Source organism: Triticum aestivum, chromosome 3B (genome assembly GCF_018294505.1).
Source record: "Triticum aestivum cultivar Chinese Spring chromosome 3B, IWGSC CS RefSeq v2.1, whole genome shotgun sequence".
Taxonomy (NCBI): Eukaryota; Viridiplantae; Streptophyta; class Magnoliopsida; order Poales; family Poaceae; genus Triticum; species Triticum aestivum.
In genome coordinates this window covers 645,266,980-645,287,802 of record NC_057801.1, presented here as the reverse complement: position 1 = coordinate 645,287,802, position 20,823 = coordinate 645,266,980, and the positions used below count along the sequence as shown (strand labels likewise).

The 20,823-nt window shown below is 46.6% G+C and overlaps 1 protein-coding gene across 1 annotated transcript; it reads right to left on the bottom strand.

Moving 5' to 3' along the window:
- Positions 1-13,029: 13,029 nt before the first annotated feature.
- LOC100682512 (coronatine-insensitive protein homolog 1a) lies at positions 13,030-16,666 on the bottom strand. The gene is made up of 3 exons (XM_044495008.1): positions 15,961-16,666; positions 14,197-14,671; positions 13,030-14,113 (listed from the first exon to the last, which is right to left on the bottom strand). The coding sequence occupies exons 1-3, from the start codon at positions 16,458-16,460 to the stop codon at positions 13,304-13,306; spliced, it is 1,785 nt and encodes a 594-aa protein (XP_044350943.1). The 5' UTR covers positions 16,461-16,666; the 3' UTR covers positions 13,030-13,303.
- Positions 16,667-20,823: the final 4,157 nt, after the last annotated feature.

Sequence of the window (20,823 nt, the reverse complement as noted above, 5' to 3'; positions counted from 1 at the left end):
CATCACCTAAGCCTTGCAAGCATTATAACTAATGAGTTAGTTATAAGATGATGTGTTACAGAACGAGTAAAGAGACTTGCCGGTAACGAGATTGAACTAGGTATTGGATACCGACGATCAAATCTCGCGCAAGTAACATACCGATGACAAAGGGAACAACGTATGTTGTTATGCGGTTTGACCAATAAAGATCTTCATAGAATATGTAGGAACCAATATGGGCATCCAGGTCTCGCTATTGGTTATTGACCGAGAATGGTTATAGGTCATGTCTACATAGTTCTCGAACCCGTAGGGTCCGCACGCTTAACGTTACGATGACAGTTTTATTATGAGTTTATAAGTTTTGATGTACCGAAGTTTGTTCGGAGTCCCGGATGTGATCATGGACATGACGAGGAGTCTCGAAATGGTCGAGACATAAAGATTGATATATTGGAAGCCTATGTTTGGACATCGGAAAGGTTCCGGGTGAAATCGGGATTTTACCGGAACACCGGGGGGTTACCAGAACCCTCCCGGGGGTTAATGGGCCTTAGTGGGCCATGAGGGAGAAGAGGAGGGCCGGCCAGGGCAGGCCGCGCGCCCCCTCCCCCCTAGTCCGAATAGGACAAGGAAGGGGGGGCGGCGCCCCCCTTTCCTCTTTCCCCTCCCCCTTTCCTTCTCCACCAAGGCAAGAGGGGGGAGTCCTACTCCCGGTGGGAGTAGGACTCCTCCAGGCGCACCCCAAGGGGGCCGGCCGCACCTTCCCCTCCCTCCTTTATATATGGGGGCAAGGGGGCACCCCATAACACAGAAGTTGATCTACGGATCGTTCCTTAGCCGTGTGTGGTGCCCCCCTCCACCATATTCCACCTCGGTCATATCGTCGCGGAGTTTAGGCGAAGCCCTGCGCCGGTAGAGCATCATCATCGTCACCACACCGTCGTGCTGACGGAACTCATCCCCGAAGCTTTGCTGGATCGTAGCCCGGGGATCGTCATTGAGCTGAACGTGTGCTGAACTCGGAGGTGTCGTACGTTCGGTACTTGGATTGGTCGGATCGTGAAGACGTACAACTACATCAACCGTGTTGTCATAACGCTTCCGCTTACGGTCTACGAGGGTACGTGGACAACACTCTCCCCTCTCGTTGCTATGCCATCACCATGATCTTGCGTGTACGTAGGAATTTTTTTTGAAATTACTACGTTCCCCAACAGTGGCATCCGAGCCAGGTTTTATGCGTAGATGTCATATGCATGAGTAGAACACAAGTGAGTTGTGGGCGATACAAGTCATACTGCTTACCAGCATGTCATACTTTGGTTCGGCGGTATTGTGAGATGAAGCGGCCCGGACCGACTTTACGCGTACGCTTACGCGAGACTGGTTTCACCGTTACGAGCACTCGTGCTTAAAGGTGACTGGCGGGTGTCTGTCTCTCTAACTTTAGCTAAATCGAGTGTGGCTACGCCCGGTCCTTGCGAAGGTTAAAACAGCACTAACTTGACGAACTATCGTTGTGGTTTTTGATGCGTAGGTAAGAACGGTTCTTGCTAAGCCCATAGCAGCCACGTAAAATTTGCAACAACAAAGTAGAGGACGTCTAACTTGTTTTTGCAGGGCATGTTATGATGTGATATGGTCAAGACGTGATGCTATATTTTATTGTATGAGATGATCATGTTTTGTAACCGAAGTTATCGGCAACTGGCAGGAGCCATATGGTTGTCGCTTTATTGTATGAAATGCAAACGCCCTGTAATTGCTTTACTTTATCACTAAGCGGCAGCGATAGTCGTAGAAGCAATAGTTGGCGAGACGACAACGATGCTACGATGGAGATCAAGGTGTCGCGCCGGTGACGATGGTGATCATGACGGTGCTTCGGAGATGGAGATCAAAAGCACAAGATGATGATGGCCATATCATATCACTTATATTGATTGCATGTGATGTTTATCCTTTATGCATCTTATCTTGCTTTCATTAACGGTAGAATTTTAAGATGATCTCTCACTAAAATTATCAAGAAGTGTTCTCCCTGAGTATGCACCGTTGCCAAAGTTCGTCGTGCCCAGACACCACGTGATGATCGGGTGTGATAAGCTCTACGTCCATCTACAACGGGTGCAAGCCAGTTTTGCACACGCAGAATACTCAGGTTAAACTAGACGAGCCTAGCATATGCAGATATGGCCTCGGAACACGGAGACCGAAAGGTCGAGCGTGAATCATATAGTAGATATGATCAACATAGTGATATTCACCATTGAAAACTACTCCATCTCACGTGATGATCGGTTATGGTTTAGTTGATTTAGATCACGTGATCACTTAGATGACTAGAGAGATGTATGTCTAAGTGGGAGTTCTTAAGTAATATGATTAATTGAACTTAAATTTATCATGAACTTAGTACCTGATAGTATTTTGCTTATCTATGTTTGTTGTAGATAGATGGCTCGTGTTGTTGTTCCGTTGAATTTTAATGCGTTCCTTGAGAAAGCAAAGTTGAAAGATGATGGTAGCAATTACACGGACTGGGTCCATAACCTAAGGATTATCCTCATTGCTGCACAGAAAAGTTACGTCCTGGAAGCACCGCTGGGTGCCAGGCCTGCTGCTGATGCAACTGACGATGTTAAGAACGTCTGGCAGAGCAAAGCTGATGACTACTCTATAGTTCAGTGTGCCATGCTTTACGGCTTAGAACCGAGTCTTCAACGATGTTTTGAACGTCATGGAGCATATGAGATGTTCCAGGAGTTGAAGTTAATATTTCAAGCAAATGCCCGGATTGAGAGATATGAAGTCTCCAATAACTTCTACAGCTGCAAGATGGAGGAGAATAGTTCTGTCAGTGAGCATATACTCAAAATGTCTGGGTATAATAATCACTTGATTCAACTGGGAGTTAATCTTCTGGATGATAGCGTCATTGACATGATTCTCCAATCACTGCCACCAAGCTACAAGAGCTTTGTGATGAACTATAATATGCAAGGCATGAACAAGACTATTCCCGAGCTCTTCGCAATGCTAAAAGCTGCGGAGGTAGAAATCAAGAAGGAGCATCAAGTGTTGATGGTCAACAAGACCACTAGTTTCAAGAAAAAGGGCAAAGGGAAGAAGAAGGGAAACTTCAAGAAGAACAGCAAGCAAGTTGCTGCTCAAGAGAAGAAACCCAAGTCTGGACCTAAGCCTGAAACTGAGTGCTTCTACTGCAAGCAGACTGGTCACTGGAAGCGGAACTGCCCCAAGTATTTGGCGGATAAGAAGGATGGCAAAGTAAACAAAGGTATATGTGATATACATGTTACTGATGTGTACCTAACTAGAGCTCGTAGTAGCACCTGGGTATTTGATACTGGTTCTGTTGCTAATATTTGCAACTCGAAACAGGGACTACGGACTAAGCGAGCACTGGCCAAGGACAAGGTGACGATGCGCGTGGGAAACGGTTCCAAAGTCGATGTGATCGCGGTCGGCACGCTACCTCTACATCTACCTTCGGGATTAGTTTTAGACCTGAATAAATGTTATTTGGTGCCAGCGTTGAGCATGAACATTATATCTGGATCTTGTTTGATGCGACACGGTTATTCATTTAAATCAGAGAATAATGGTTGTTCTATTTATATGAGTAATATCTTTTATGGTCATGCACCCTTGAAGAGTGGTCTATTTTTATTAAATCTCGATAGTAGTGATACACATATTCATAGTGTTGAAACCAAAAGATGCAGAGTTGACAATGATAGTGCAACTTATTTGTGGCACTGCCGTTTGGGTCATATCGGTGTAAAGCGCATGAAGAAACTCCATACTGATGGACTTTTGGAATCACTTGATTATGAATCACTTGGTACTTGCGAACCGTGCCTTATGGGCAAGATGACTAAAACGCCGTTCTCCAGAACTATGGAGCGAGCAACTGATTTGTTGGAAATCATACATACTGATGTTTGTGGCCCAATGAATGTTGAGGCTCGCGGCGGGTATCGTTATTTTCTCACCTTCACAGATGATTTGAGCAGATATGGGTATATCTACTTGATGAAACACAAGTCTGAAACATTTGAAAAGTTCAAAGAATTTCAGAGTGAAGTGGAAAATCATCATAACAAGAAAATAAAGTTTCTACGATCTGATCGTGGAGGAGAGTATTTGAGTTATGAGTTTGGCCTACACTTGAAACAATGTGGAATAGTTTCGCAACTCACGCCACCTGGAACACCACAACAAAATGGTGTGTCCGAACGTCGTAATCGTACTTTACTTGATATGGTGCGATCTATGATGTCTCTTACTGATTTACCGCTATCGTTTTGGGGTTATGCTTTAGAGACGGCCGCATTCACGTTAAATAGGGCACCATCAAAATCCATTGAGACGACGCCTTATGAACTGTGGTTTGGCAAGAAACCAAAGTTGTCGTTTCTTAAAGTTTGGGGCTGCGATGCTTATGTGAAGAAACTTCAACCAGATAAGCTCGAACCTAAATCGGAGAAATGTGTCTTCATAGGATACCCAAAAGAGACTGTTGGGTACACCTTCTATCACAGATCCGAAGGCAAGACTTTCGTTGCTAAGAATGGATCCTTTCTAGAGAAGGAGTTTCTCTCGAAAGAAGTGAGTGGGAGGAAAGTAGAACTTGATGAGATAACTGTATCTACTCCCTTGTTGGAAAGTAGTTCATCACAAGAACCGGTTCCTGTGACAACTACACCAACTAGTGAGGAAGCTAATGATATTGATCATGAAACTTCAGATCAAGTTTCTACTGAACCTCGTAGGTCTACCAGAGTAAGATCCGCACCAGAGTGGTACGGTAATCCTATTCTGGAAGTCATGTTACTTGACCATGATGAACCTACGAACTATGAGGAAGCGATGATGAGCCCAGATTCCGCAAAATGGCTAGAGGCCGTGAAATCTGAGATGGGATCCATGTATGAAAACAAAGTATGGACTTTGGTTGACTTGCCTGATGATCGGCAAGCCATTGAGAATAAATGGATCTTTAAGAAGAAGACTGACGCTGATGGTAATGTAACTGTCTATAAAGCTCGACTTGTTGCGAAAGGTTTTCGACAAGTTCAACGGGTTGACTACGATGAGACTTTCTCACTCGTAGAGATGCTTAAGTCTGTCCGAATCATGTTAGCTATTGCTGCATTTCATGATTATGAAATTTGGCAAATGGATGCCAAGACTGCATTCTTGAATGGATTTCTAGAAGAAGAGTTGTATATGATGCAGCCGGAAGGTTTTGTTGATCCAAAAGGTGCTGACAAAGTGTGCAAGCTCCAGCGTTCCATTTATGGACTGGTGCAAGCATCTCGGAGTTGGAATAAACGCTTTGATAGTGTGATCAAAGCATATGGTTTTATACGGACTTTTGGAGAAGCCTGTATTTACAAGAAAGTGAGTGGGAGCTCTGTAACATTTCTAATTTTATATGTAGATGACATATGATTAATTGGAAATGATATATAATTTCTGGATAGCATAAAAGAATACTTGAATAAAAGTTTTTCAATGAAAGACCTCGGTGAAGCTGCTTACATATTGGGCATCAAGATCTATAGAGATAGATCAAGACGCTTAATAGGACTTTCACAAAGCACATACCTTGACAAAATTTTGAAAAAGTTCAAAATGGATCAGGCAAAGAAAGGATTCTTACCTGTGCTACAAGGTGTGAAGTTGAGTCAAACTCAATGCCCGACCACAGCAGAAGATAGAGAGAAAATGAAAAATGTTCCCTATGCTTCAGCCATAGGCTCTATCATGTATGCAATGCTGTGTACCAGACCTGACGTATGCTTAGCAATAAGCTTGGCAGGAAGGTACCAAAGTAATCCAGGAGTGGATCACTGGACAGCGGTCAAGAACATCCTGAAATACCTGAAAAGGACTAAGGATATGTTTCTCGTATATGGAGGTGACAAAGAGCTAGTCGTAAACGGTTACGTCGATGCAAGCTTTGACACTGATCCGGACGATTCTAAATCGCAAACCGGATACGTGTTTTTATTAAACGGTGGAGCTGTAAGTTGGTGCAGTTCTAAACAAAGCGTCGTAGCGGGATCTACATGTGAAGCGGAGTACATAGCTGCTTCGGAAGCAGCAAATGAAGGAGTCTGGATGAAGGAGTTCATTTCCGATCTAGGTGTCATACCTAGTGCATCGGGACCAATGAAGATCTTCTGTGACAATACTGGTGCAATTGCCTTGGCAAAGGAATCCAGATTTCACAAGAGGACCAAGCACATCAAGAGACGCTTCAATTCCATTCGGGACCAAGTCCAAGTGGGAGACATAGAGATTTGCAAGATACATACGGATCTGAATGTTGCAGACCCGTTGACTAAGCCTCTCTCACGAGCAAAACATGATCAACACCAAGACTCCATGGCTGTTAGAATCATTACTATGTAATCTAGATTATTGACTCTAGTGCAAGTGGGAGACTGAAGGAAATATGCCCTAGAGGCAATAATAAAGTTATTATTTTATTTCCTCATATCATGATAAATGTTTGTTATTCATGCTAGAATTGTATTAACCGGAAACATGATACATGTGTGAATACATAGACAAACATATAGTCACTAGTATGCCTCTACTTGACTAGCTCATTAATCAAAGATGGTTATGTTTCCTAACCATAGACATGTGTTGTCATTTGATTAATGGGATCACATCATTAGGATAATGATGTGATTGACATGACCCATTCCGTTAGCCTAGCACTTGATCGTTTAGTATATTGCTATTTCTTTCTTCATGACTTATACAAAGTTCCTGCAACTATGAGATTGTGCAACTCCCGTTTACCGGAAGAACACTTTGTGTGCTACCAAACGTCACAACGTAACTGGGTGGTTATAAAGGTGCTCTATAGGTGTTTCCGAAGGTACATGTTGGGTTGGCATAAATCGAGATTAGGTTTTGTCACTCCGATTGTCGGAGAGGTATCTCTGGGCCCTCTCGGTAATACTCATCACCTAAGCCTTGCAAGCATTATAACCAATGAGTTAGTTATAAGATGATGTGTTACAGAATGAGTAAAGAGACTTGCCGGTAACGAGATTGAACTAGGTATTGGATACCGACGATCAAATCTCGGGCAAGTAACATACCGATGACAAAGGGAACAACGTATGTTGTTATGCGGTTTGGCCGATAAAGATCTTCGTAGAATATGTAGGAACCAATATGGGCATCCAGGTCCCGCTATTGGTTATTGACCGAGAATGGTTCTAGGTCATGTCTACATAGTTCTCGAACCCGTAGGGTCCGCACGCTTAACGTTACGATGACAGTTTTATTATGAGTTTATAAGTTTTGATGTACCTAAGTTTGTTCGGAGTCCCGGATGTGATCACGGACATGACGAGGACTCTCGAAATGGTCGAGACATAAAGATTGATATATTGGAAGCCTATGTTTGGACATCGGAAAGGTTCCGGGTGAAATGGGGATTTTACCGGAACACCGGGGGGTTACCGGAACCCTCCCGAGGGTTAATGGGCCTTAGTGGGCCATGAGGGAGAAGAGGAGGGCAGGTCGCGCGCCCCCTCCCCCCCTAGTCCGAATAGGACAAGGAAGGGGGGGCGGCGCCCCCCTTTCCTCTTTCCCCTCCCCCTTTTCCTTCTCCACCAAGGCAAGAGGGGGGAGTCCTACTCCCGGTGGGAGTAGGACTCCTCCAGGCGCACCCCAAGGGGGCCGGCCGCACCTTCCCCTCCCTCCTTTATATACAGGGGCAAGGGGGCACCCCATAACACAGAAGTTGATCTACGGATCGTTCCTTAGCCGTGTGCGGTGCCCCCCTCCACCATATTCCACCTCGGTCATATCGTCGCGGAGTTTAGGCGAAGCCCTGCGCCGGTAGAGCATCATCATCGTCACCACGCCGTCGTGCTGACGGAACTCATCCCCGAAGCTTTGCTGGATCGGAGCCCGGGGATCGTCATCGAGCTGAACGTGTGCTGAACTCGGAGGTGCCGTACGTTCGGTACTTGGATCGGTCGGATCGTGAAGACGTACGACTACATCAACCGCGTTGTCATAACGCTTCCGCTTACGGTCTACGAGGGTACGTGGACAACACTCTCCCCTCTCGTTGCTATGCCATCACCATGATCTTGCGTGTACGTAGGAATTTTTTTGAAATTACTATGTTCCCCAACATGCCCCTCTCCTCATCTTGGTATTTATCATCATTCTATAAGCGAATCTTACAGTGAAAATCTCACTTTTTTCAAAATTCTAAGCCTAAATATCAGTGATGTCTCTTATGCAAAGAGGTATCCCAATGATGGCAGGGATATCAATTGGTAAGCATATTCCTCCACCCTCACATGATCCCATGTAGCAGATGTATGGTCAATAAGGTGTGAGACAAATTCAAGTGGGTTACCAACTCTGCGTCCAGAGGGTCTGATCATTACATCCCTCGGTATCTAGTTGTCCAGCCAAATGTTAGTCATATCGTCATTACCTATTCTTCTTATAAGACCTTGTTTCAATATGTCCTATCCTTCAACTATTGATCTCATTATTTGGCTTGGGTGATTTCCAAACTCGGCATTAAGAATTGAACCATTAGGGAAATAGACACTAAGCAGAATTCTCGCGCTTAGTGATTCAAGAGTTTGCAAGATCCTCCATGCCTGTTTAGCTGACAGTGCTAGGTTGAATAACTCAAAATCCTCCCATACTCTTTGGTTGTGTCATTGCTTCCCACGATACCTAGCTAGGTTGGCACTTCCCATCTTTACTTCCCCACCAGAATTTCCTTATCAAAGTGTTCAAATGTTCGCATAGTCCTCTAGGTAATTTGAATCAAGACATGGAAAAAACAAGAACTACTTGTGCAACTTCTTTAACCAAAACTTCTTTACCTGCAGAAGATATTGTTTTCTCGATCCACCCTTGTACTTTGCTCCACAACTAATATTTCACATACTTGAAGGTCCCATTTTTTAGGACCCCAGCTCAAATGGCATGCCCAAGTATTTTGCACTCAGAGATCCATTTGGTACCTGCAATAGAAGCTTCACCTCTTCCCTTACATTATCCAGACATCCTTTACTAAAGAGGATAGAAGATTTATCATGATTGACTCGTTGTCCTGAAGCCTAGCAATATGTGGTCAACAACTGCTCATTTATTATCCCAGCACTAGCCCTGAAAAATAGCAGTCTGTCATCTGCGAATAATAAACGGTTAGCTGGCGGCGCTAAAAGAGCTACCTGAACGCCATTCAGGTGGATGACTCGTCAATTAATTTTAAAAGGCATGAAAGGCCCTCTACTGCTATCAAGAAAAAGATAAGGGGATATTGTGTCTCCATGTCGAATCACATGAGTTGGTTTGGATTTCTGCAATCTTTTAGCAGTTAACAACACTGAAAAATTGACAGTTCTCACCATGCTCATCAGAATGTTAACCCACTCTCCGTGAATCCCAACGTCAGCATAATTGCTTGCAAATAGTCCCACTCGACTCTATCATATGCTTTCATCATATCCAACTTTAGGGCACAATATCTATTTTTCTTGCCTTTTTTCTTTTCATGAGATGAGGCCTCATTGGCTGATATTATGTTGTTAGTAATAAGTCTACCTGGGACAAAAGCTGACTGTTACTCTGAGATGATGTCAGGTAGCACCAATTTTAGCCTAATGGATATAACCTTGGAAGCAATATTATACAGTACATTGCACAAAGATATAGGCATGAGTTGTGACAATAAAGTGGGGTTTTTTTTACCTTTGGTATAAGAACCAAAATAGTATCATTGATGCTTTTTGCAGACTCGGTCCCCTCAATGATGTGAAGGACTGCCTGAGTGACATATGTGCCACAAGCCTCCCAGTGGCACTGGAAAAAATGTGCAAGGAACCCATCTGATCCCGACGCCTTTGTCGGGAACATCTGGCAGAGTGCCACTTGGACTTCCTCTTACGTATATGTTGCATTTAATAATTCATTCATGGTTAGATTAACTTTAGTTGGAACCACATTCAAAACTTTGTCCATGTCATGCACCCCTTCGGAAGAATAGAACTCACCTTAAAAATAAGTAGTCAACTCCTCCATATCACCTACACCTTTGTTGCTAATCTCTTTAGTGAACTACCTAGCTCCGTAAAAAAGGACCGGGAGCACTAGCGACCAGGAGGGACTCGCGACTCGATCTAGTGCCGCCGCCGGATCCTTCCTCTGTCGCCATCTCACCCGATCTTATCCCCGCTCTTGTGTGGCGCCACCGCACCGCACCGGGGCGTCCCTGCTTCCCTCCTCTGGTCCCCGCCACCATTCACCTCTCCGCCGCCGCCGGCGACGATGCCAGTGCAAAGCCCAAGTGGCTCGGCGGTAGCGGCCTTCTTCTCGCACGTCAACTGCTCAAGATTGTTGCAGCGGTTCCGATCTTGATCTCCTCAGTGGTGATGGTGGACAACGACGGCTGGAGTGTGGCGGCGGGTCTGTAGCCGTAGTAGTGGCGGCCATGTTGCAGCCGCTCAACCTTTGGTTCGGCTTCGTATCACGGTGGCGCTCCTGGTCTTGATATGCATCACACGGGCGCCCAAGGTGGCGACCATGGGCTTAGCGGTGGTGGTCATCTCCTCCATCGGAGGTGGTCGGATCTCAAGATCTGTCATCTAGTCCCGGCTACGAGTCGGGGAGACATAGTTACGAGTGAAAACCGAGACTACGGCGGGCGATGGCAGCGTTCTGCGTCTTTACCTTGATGAAGGCATCATTGTGTAACTACTGTCGACCCACTCGTGCTGCTTCGGGGAAACCCTAGGATCCAGTCTTCCAGATCAGACGATGGCGGCACTGTGGTGTCGTTTCTCTCTTGGGAGGATGGTTTATGGAGCAGCACTGGAAGACAAAGGCAGAAGATGGAGCGGTTTCGTGTTGCACGGAGCTTCGGTGAAGATGTCAAGTCATGCTTGGCCGATAGGTGCTACGTTGTGTCATGCTTGTTCGGTAGGTGCTACACATGACAGATCTTTCAGAGACTTCAAGTTGTGTCGACTGGTGGTACTTGGCTTGGCGTCATGGTGTTGCGGCGTATTGGTGGCGACCGCGACGGGCTCAGCAGTTTGCATGCAGGGAGGTGGTGACGTTGGGTGCCGCGATGGCGTCGACGGATGGTCAGACTGGCAAGGATGATGCATATCTCTTTCTTGAAGATGGGTCAACGGTTCGATGATGATGGCGGCTTCTAAAACATGTGTTGTGGTGTACGCTTTAGGTTTGCTGCACGAGTTGTAGGTTCCGATACGTTATGCGGATGGATCGGCGACGACACCGGTTTTAGATATGGGAAGTAAAAACACTCCACACAGGGACGAAGCTGTTTGGTAGGCATTGGGGTCAATTGACCCCAACGAAATCAGGAAATGCTTCATTAAATTAGTACTAAACACTATCTATTTATTGAAGATGACCCCACTGCCATAGACTTGGCCCCAGCAAACATTTTTTCTAGCTTCGTCCCTAACTCCACATTATCGAGTTTGTAGGTGTGAGTGGTGGCTCGGGGTGGCTCGATGTATATTTTTGTCAGATATTTGTTGAATAATTAATAAAGATAGTTGTATGCATCGATTAATGCAGAGCCCAGGGGTTTTAACCTCCTTTCTAAAAAAAAGTACATCCTTCGTTAAACAGCTATCTAGAAATTGGAAAGTTCCTAGCAGACCTAGCTGAAAGATGCTTTAAGTTTCATGCGATGCTATCCAAACAGTAAATGCACACAACTAAACAGATCAATTCCATCCCGAGCGAGCCCGATTGATCTGTGCGGGCAACCAAACACGCGCCTTGGCAATTTGCTTGCTTTAAACCACGAGCAGGTTTTTGGACTGTTACTTAGCAGGAGATACCCTATGTCGACCGCTTCTTCGCATAGCTCATTCGCTCAGCAAAAGCTGACAGAAACAAATCATTTTTCTTCACCTGGCAGCTAATAAGCGGCAGGCCTCAAATCTAGTACTACGCTTCTTGTTTGCTAGTCTAACAACCCCTCACCAACCAGGTGGATTTTATACTGCATTTTTGTCTGCGTATTACGCAACGTTGTCGCGTTCCTGGTGAGGCAGCACGAATTCCGGGGAGCTCGGCCACTTGTTCCATCATTCGGTAGCCGCCGGGACTACGTACTCAATCCACGTAGCAGAGCTCCGTTGAAATATATTGGCCGACTCTTTCAACGGTTTGAATTTTTAGATAAATTGGTTAAAGCATGAATTCTCAAACAGTTTGATAAATTGGTTAAAGCATGAATTCAATATGACATCGAAACCTAATGTTGAAATATACTCCCTCCGTTCCAAAATAGATACTCAACTTTGTACTAAAGTTAGTACTCCCTCCGTCTCAAAATTCTTGTCTTAAATTTGTCTACATACGGATGTATCTATTCACATTTTAGTGTTAGATACATCCGTATCTAGATAAATCTAAGACAAGAATTTTGGGATGGAGGGAGTACAAAATTGGATCATCTATTTGAAACGGAGGGAGTATTTACATGTCTTTCTTCATCAGTTCGAACTTTTGGACGAATGAATGAAAGAAACTCCGATTCTCCATTGCGAAAGGGAAACGATAGTATAGTGCAGTGGTTTTAGGTTCGAACTTTTGGACGAATGAATGAAAGAAACTCCGATTCTCCATTGCGAAAGGGAAACGATAGTATAGTGCAGTGGTTTTAGGTTCGAACTTTTGGACGAATGAATGAAAGAAACTCCGATTCTCCATTGCGAAAGGGAAACGATAGTATAGTGCAGTGGTTTTAGGTTCGAACTTTTGGACGAATGAATGAAAGAAACTCCGATTCTCCATTGCGAAAGGGAAACGATAGTATAGTGCAGTGGTTTTAGGTTCGAACTTTTGGACGAATGAATGAAAGAAACTCCGATTCTCCATTGCGAAAGGGAAACGATAGTATAGTGCAGTGGTTTTAGGCAGAAGCAAAACCAGCAACCGACCAAGATTTCAGATAAGTCTCAACTCTCAGGATCAAAGCACGGAGCAACTTTAGCATACAACTTCCCAGGATTACATACATAGTAGTACAAGCGACAACAGCAACTTATTGCACTACACCTCAGCTACAGCACTACAGTAGCACTAGCTTATTAGGGCACCAAAGCAGCTAGCTAATGATCTACATCCATACAAATTACTACCATATTCGGACACGATCGTTGCCCAAGGGACGAGGGGCAATAAGGTAAGAGTACCTACGTACACACAACTTGATGTAGTACACTGTATTTACAATCAATCATGCAGCTGGATGCAACGGGGTCACCCAGTCAGGGCAGTCCTGCCTCTGCCCAGCAAGGGAGTAGTAGGCAAGAACCTGGGCCTGCTTATCCACGCAGGGTTCTCCTTCAAGCGTCATGCGGAACAAGCCCTCGGGGCTGGGGGGCGTGAACTCGATGTTCCAGAATCGCCTCGCCATGAGCAGGAGCTCGAGGCCTGCTGGAGAGGCTTTGTAGCCTTGCACCCATATGTACCTGAGCGAGGGCATGTGGAGCACCGCGAGGGACAGGGCTTGCTCGCTGAAGCAGCAGCTCCGAAGCTCAAGCTTCCGCAGGTTGATGCATCCTATCGCAAAGCGGATCAACCCGTGGTCAGATTCACCGACGTTGCCCAGCAGCATGTACTGAATGTTGCCGCTGTACTGCCCGATGTAGTCGAGGCCTATGTCTGAGAGCCCTCCAGGTCTCAGGTAGAGAGCAAATCTCCGGAGCTTGGTGCAACTCCTTAACAGAGCACGAACACCGTTGTCGAGTGGCAGATCAGTTACCTGCTTTTGTCTGTCGAGCAGGACAAGCCGGAAGTCGTAGAGATTTTTGCAGAAGGTCCCAATGGATTCAAGAGCACCGTTGGTGATATCAGATACATAGGCAGCTATGTACTCCAGGTCTCGGCAACCAACAGCTACCGCTGTCAGGCCTAACTGAGAAACTCCTCCTTGCTCTTCTTGTAGACCTGGATCATCATCCCCTCGCTCAATTCGAAGTCTTCGTAGCTTCTTGCATGTATCGCCGACAACCTCCAGCCCTCTGTCTCCTATCACATTCCTCACCTGTTGACAGAATCTACTGTCAGTAAAAATGAGAGTACGACAAATTTCACACCCCCAAAATACATGAGTACGAGAAACATTACCTCAAGAACAAATAGGTTCGGGCATTTTGAGATAAGCTGGCAATGATCCTCAGTGCTGAGGAAAGTGTACTGCAAGTCCAGCTTCTTTAATGAAGCAGAAAAGGGGAAGATAACAGGCATCTCATTTTTCCCCATGAACGTAAGCCCCAAGAAGCATACTCTTGGTGGAAACTTGACTTTTTCATACTTTGTTAGCTCTCCTACCTCATTGAACGATCCTCCAGCAAAATCTTGCAATGCATTGGCTGCTTCGAAAAAACCAATCAGGTCTGAAAGGTCACACTCACTGATCTTTAAAGAAAGTAATGATTTGCAGTTCTTTGCTAGAAGCTCCAGATCAGCCGGCACCACTTTGAGCTCAGTCATGTAGAAGTTCAGTGTCACAAGAACAGAATTGTTGACAGCAAGTTCATGAAGCCATTCACCACCTTCGTCAGTAATCACGCATTCTTCAAGAAATAATGTTCTTAAGGATCTGCCAAGATAATTTAGAATAGCATGTTACTGCAGTGATAGCACGCAATCATGCAGTGACAGTAAAATCACTTTGAATTAATGTACCACAGTCGAATGTCTTGCTAAAGGAGCACAAAAATAGTTGTAAGCTAAGGAAGAATGGAAAGTGAGATGAAAAGTGGATTACTGGTGAACCAGGAAACCTATAAAGACACGTCTCAAACTTCATGAACATGCCCCGATGTCCCCATGTTCTGTCCCCTTTCATTAATAGTGGGGCAGCGGAACAGCCATTGAAGTCAAGTCAGTTTTTTTTTCAATTCATGGTTGCATACGAGGCATTTCCAGGCACAAAGGAGGACACTGTACATGCATTTTTACCTAAAGCACTACAGATCCTTTGTAGCATGCTAACCTTTAGTCTCCCAGCTCCATATGTGAACTAGACAAGCTCACACAAATCATACTTGCATTCTAAGGGAAAATAATTTCCCTCACACAACTTCGTAGTTGCAGAATTCAGACAAAGCAAAGTTAACACGGACACATGGAAAGGCTTCTGCCAAAAGAGTAAAAAGGAAGGACAAGATGATGCTCGAAAATCGATATGACGGTATGACATAGTGCCACACTAATCTGAACATGATAGAATTGACTGGTAACAGAAACCACCAACTTGCAACATTATTTTGGTTCAAAATACGTCCCATAGGGGCGGATGTAGTCTTGTTCAAGTCCAATCAAAGTAGTACGATAGCACTCCTGGGGAAGATAGATCACCTGACTGGTGCAACCTCAAATTATAGTTTGCTTAAGCCTGACTTGGTTGGGACTTGTGAGCTGTTGTGAGTCAATATTACAAACTAGAGACCGGATCGGTCATGTGCTGGACAGAAACGACAGGTAAACCATAGAACTACACCAAATCTCATATATCTCCCTTCGGCAGTCATTTGCTTATACTGCTCATATCAATTTGTCGTAGAAAACTAGTGCCATGATGTATCATGGCGCCCAAACAAAGTGTGTGGAAGCTAACTTGACACCTTCCCTCACATGACCGTATTTGTTACAGCTCATGATAGAGCAAACAAATATCTAATTATAGAAACTAGCACTTAACTCATCCTTATCCAGTATATACTCCATTTGGCGAAACCAACCAACACACAGACCAGATCAATCCTCATTCATCAATGAGCAGATCAACCGTCACAATTACTGGAACTCACCACCACAAATCAACAGGCAAGAGGGCAAAAAAAAAAAGAGGTGCACGGACGCAGGTGAGTAGAGCTGCTGGACTACCTGCAGGAGCGGGCGACGAGGCGGAGCGCGTCGGTGGAGAAGCCGGAGCACTTGTCGAGCTTGAGCTCCTGCAGCATGTGGCCGCGGGAGCGGATGAGCGTGGCGACGTCGTCGTCGGTGACGGTCATGCGTCGCAGGTGGAGCGCCTTGAGGCACTCGAGCGGCGCGGCGAGCCGTGCGACCCAGGGCGCGGCGTAGGCGCCCCAGTCGTCGGAGATGAGGCCGTACATGGCGGCGCGCGGCCTGCCCTTGAGGGCCAGCGACTCGAGGCGCGGGAAGCGGGCGAGGAGGCGCGAGGGGTCGGCGGCGTAGCAGAAGGCGACGGTGACGTGCTTGCGGGTGAGCGCGTCGATGCGGTGCCAGCGGCGGCAGACGAGCGAGGCGGCCTCCCGGTCGCGCGGGGCGTCGACGTAGCCCATGACGAGGTGCAGCGCCTCGTCGGGCACGCCGAAGCTGAGCGCGCGGCTGAGCCGCCGCGGCTCCGGCACCTCCCCGCCCATCGGGCCGGATCGGATCGGCTAGCGGCCGCCGCGCGGGAGATCTGGGCCGGGCCCGGCGGGGGGCGGGGGCATGGAGGTGGAGGTGGAGACGGAGATTCCTCCTCCCTCCCTCCCTTTCTGCTACGGGGGTGGGCTTTGCGGGAGGACGGGAGAAGTGAAGGGAAGGAAATTATTGGAGGGAGAAGGGAGGGATAGGAGCAGGGGCGGACGTGACATGGGGAGGCAGCAGCTTTTACCTGCGCGGCTCGTCCCGTCCCGTCTGGTGGTGCCGCGCCACGTACGCCCCGCCGGTGGACGAGAGCGATAAATGGCCTCGCCCACCGGGTACAGCCAGCACGGTACCAGTCTACGAGTACGGGCAGCTCCGCTCTGCTCCCTAGCACTGTACGTGCCGCGGCTCAACGCTCATCAGCGTGCCGCCGCCGACGATCACGTACGCCATTTTCACACGATTATTGATTATTGATTCGATTTCACTTGCGCCGGACTTGGGGAGCTGAAAAGACAGTGCTGGCCCAGCGGCTACTTAGTCATCATGTTTAGCGGCAAGTGGATTTATACAACTAGTGGATAAAACACCCTCGATCTTGTGCAAGATCGCGTTGCATAGGCTTGTGGTTGTGGGGTGCATTATTGCGTGCTTGCTCGTTTTGGCTGCCTGCCCATCGGCCTTTTTCTGTATGGGGGTATCTTATTCACTGGGCCACAAAATTGCTCGAAGTATCTACACGGAAATTGGATGTGGCCAGTGTATGCAGAGATTAGCTCCCCCAAAAGAAAAGCTGAGGTTAGCTGGGCATGCAGCCATGCACGTGCACAGATAAAGCAGCGACAATCATAAAAGATGGCAGATGTTAACATGGTGTGTGCCAAACTGCCAATACACCAGAATGTCATCTCTACTCCTAAAGAGGACTTAGGAGTTGGTAGTTTTTCTTCACCGGTTTATTATCGTCTCAATTTTCCGCCTTAACTCCCACCAACCACTGGCACTGAATTTTTCTCTCTTCCATTAAAAATCAAATCTCATTAAAGTGGGAAATTTTGTTCCGTGCTTGCTTTGGCAAGCGCTGATTCAATTCAATCACGTAAATAATAGGTAATTAAGAATTTAGAAATGGCATATATATGTAAGATGACCTTCCTAAAAGACATACAGACGTAAGATTATTCTCAATAACCTTCCAAAACAAAGTTAAATATTTCTCTACAACAAATCGCTAATCCTACGCCCATTTACTATTATTATTATCTCTACTAATTTTTTTGCGGGTATCATTATCTCTACTATTGATTGACAATCACAATTTTCTAATACGGAGTACAACAAAAATAACATATATTTTTTCTTGTGGGCGTACTCATCCGCGCGTCCCTGCGGAGGGACGTCGTGCATGGCACCATGGAGGATGCCGTGGTCGGGCCTAACACCAGCGCGATGCTCGAGAATGCCAGGGGGTGGAGCACAGAGTCGAGGACGTCAGTTGGCGGAAGGCGGTCCGTTGGACCGACAAACTGCCCTTTGCCTCTAGGGGAATCTTTTTCACTGGGCCACAAAATTGCTCAAAATATCTACATGAAAATTGGATGAAGCTAGTCTACGCAGAGCTAGGATTAACTCCTCTAAAAGAAAAGCTAAGGTTAGCTGGGCATGCACATATAAAGCATACACATTCATAAAAGTTGACCGATGTCAGCATGACATGTGCCAATACACTGCAACAGGGCTTCATTGCAAATCTTGTTCGCATGGTCCCCTTGCCCTTGTCTTTGTAATGTTTTTCTGATTGAAAAACATGGGTTGTTTCCTGAAAATTTTCTTGCAGCCAATAAAGTGAGCGAAGCTCAAGATCAGGGTGTGAAAAGTGGCTTGCGCTCAGCTCGTAAGGATCTCGGGCTAGTTTTGAGCTAAATAACATGATTTTTTTTAATAACCTAGGGCAATTTTTTCAAACAAGATAGGCCATAACACAACATAAGAGACCACTATCAAAATATTATTCATATCAAAATGATGCTAATTTTTTTAAGAAATCAATATAGTTTGACTTATTCTCTCTCGACTGAAGCCCAGTACTCCCTCCATTTCTTTTTAGTCTGTATATAAGGTTTGGTCAAAGTCAATCTTTGCATAGTTTGACTATCTTTATGTTAAAAAATATCAACATTCACAATATGAAATCAACATTTTTAGATGCACCATGAATTGTATTTTCATATTATATAGTTTAAGTATGTAGATGTTCATATTTTTTAATATAAATTTGGTCAAACTTTGTGTAGTTTGACTTTGACCAAAACTTATACGCGGAGTAAAAAGAAACGGAGGGAGTATTTAATAGCAACAGATCATGGATGAACTAGGAATACAAGAAAATGAAGGTTTGTCTCCTCTCAAACTTTGACAAAAAAGCACGATATTTGACACACGACTGATCATGTACGCTATTGGAGACTTCGAGCTAGCAAGGAAATGGACCTAGTTTTACCCCCCCTCCCCCTCCTCTCTCCCTCGGTGTCGTCCTGCCGAGGGCGACACAGGGGCGACTAGGGTTCCCGAAGCCGCCACCCATTTCCCCTCTCCCTCCCTTGCAGCCACCCGAGGTGGCGGCGGGGGCTTCGTCATTTTCCCCCACCCCGCACAAAGGACTCTGGAGGCCGGGGCGGCAACCCCGGGCGACAAGGTGGCAATTCCCGATAGGTGTTGGTTAGCTCCCTTAGCTGCTTGGACGACGAAGAGCCGGTGGGCAAAGGTTGCGGGGCAGCATGGTGCTCATCTCCCGATCCAGGTCTGAAGGCCAGGCCGTCCCCTCCTCTGCTCTCTCTCTTTCCCCATCGATTTCGTCTGTTCTGAGGTCTTCGGCCGTCGGATCCGATGCCGGTGGGGTGTGGGTGGTGTAGGTCGAGCCCGGGAGAAACCCTAGGTCAGGTGCTCCAGCACGACGGCGGCGGGGCGCACCTGTGCGTCGCCTTTCTTCTTGGAGACGTCGTTGAGGGCTCCCATCTCCACTCCCAGCCCAGCTTCCCGGGCGAGTGCTCAATTCGCGCCTCTTTGCCTAGGCGACGGTGGTGCTAGGTGCATCATGACCTCCATGGAGGCGCCGTCTGGGGAAGTTTGGTGCTCGATGTTGGGTAACGCAGTAATTTCAAAAAAAACTACGCACACGCAAGATCATGGTGATGCATAGCAACGAGAGGGAGAGTGTGTCCACGTACCCTCGTAGACAGAAAGCGAAAGCGTTAGAACAACGCGATTGATGTAGTCGTACGTCTTCACGGCCCGACCGATCAAGCATCGAAAGCACGGCACCTCCGAGTTCTTGCACATGTTCAGCTCGATGACGTCCCTCGAACTCCGATCCAGCCGAGTGTCGAGGGAGAGTTCCATCAGCACGACGGCATGGTGACGATGATGATGTTCTACCGACGCAGGGCTTCGCCTAAGCACCGCTCTGATATTATCGAGGTGGACTATGGTGGAGGGGGGCACCGCACACGGCTAAGAGATCCAAGGGGTCAATTGTTGTGTCTAGAGGTGCCCCCTGCCCCCGTATATAAAGGAGCAAGGGGAGAGGCGGCCGGCCTAGGAGGAGGGCGCGTCAAGGGGGGAGTCCTACTCCCACCGGAAGTAGGACTCCTCCTTCCCTTGTTGGAGTGGAAGAAGGGAAGGGAGAAGGAGAAGGAAGGAAGGGGGCGCCCCCCCTCCCTAGTCCAATTCGGACTAGTCCAAGGGGAGGGGTGCGGCCACCCTTTGGGGCCTTTCTCTGCGTTCCCGTATGGCCCATTAAGGCCCAATACGAATTCCCGTAACTCTCCGGTACTCCGAAAAATACCCGAATCACTCGGAACCTTCCCGATATCCAAATATAGTCATCCAATATATCGATCTTTACGTCTCGACCATTTCGAGACTCCTCGTCATGTATCCGATCTCATCCAGGACTTCGAACTCCTTCGGTACATCAAAAACACATAAATTCATAATATAACCGTCATCTAACTTTAAGCGTGCGGACCTTACGGGTTCGAGAACAATGTAGACATGACCGAGACACGTCTCCGGTCAATAACCAATAGCGGAACCTGGATGCTCATATTGGCTCCCACATATTCTACGAAGATCTTTATCGGTCAAACTGCATAACAACATACGTTGATCCCTTTGTCATCGGTATGTTACTTGCCCGAGATTCAATCGTCGGTATCTCAATACCTAGTTCAATCTCGTTACCGGCAAGTCTCTTTACTCGTTATGTAATACATCATCTCGCAACTAACTTATTAGTCACATTGCTTGCAAGGCTTATAGTGATGTGCATTACCAAGAGGGCCCAGAGTTACCTCTCCGACAATCGGAGTGACA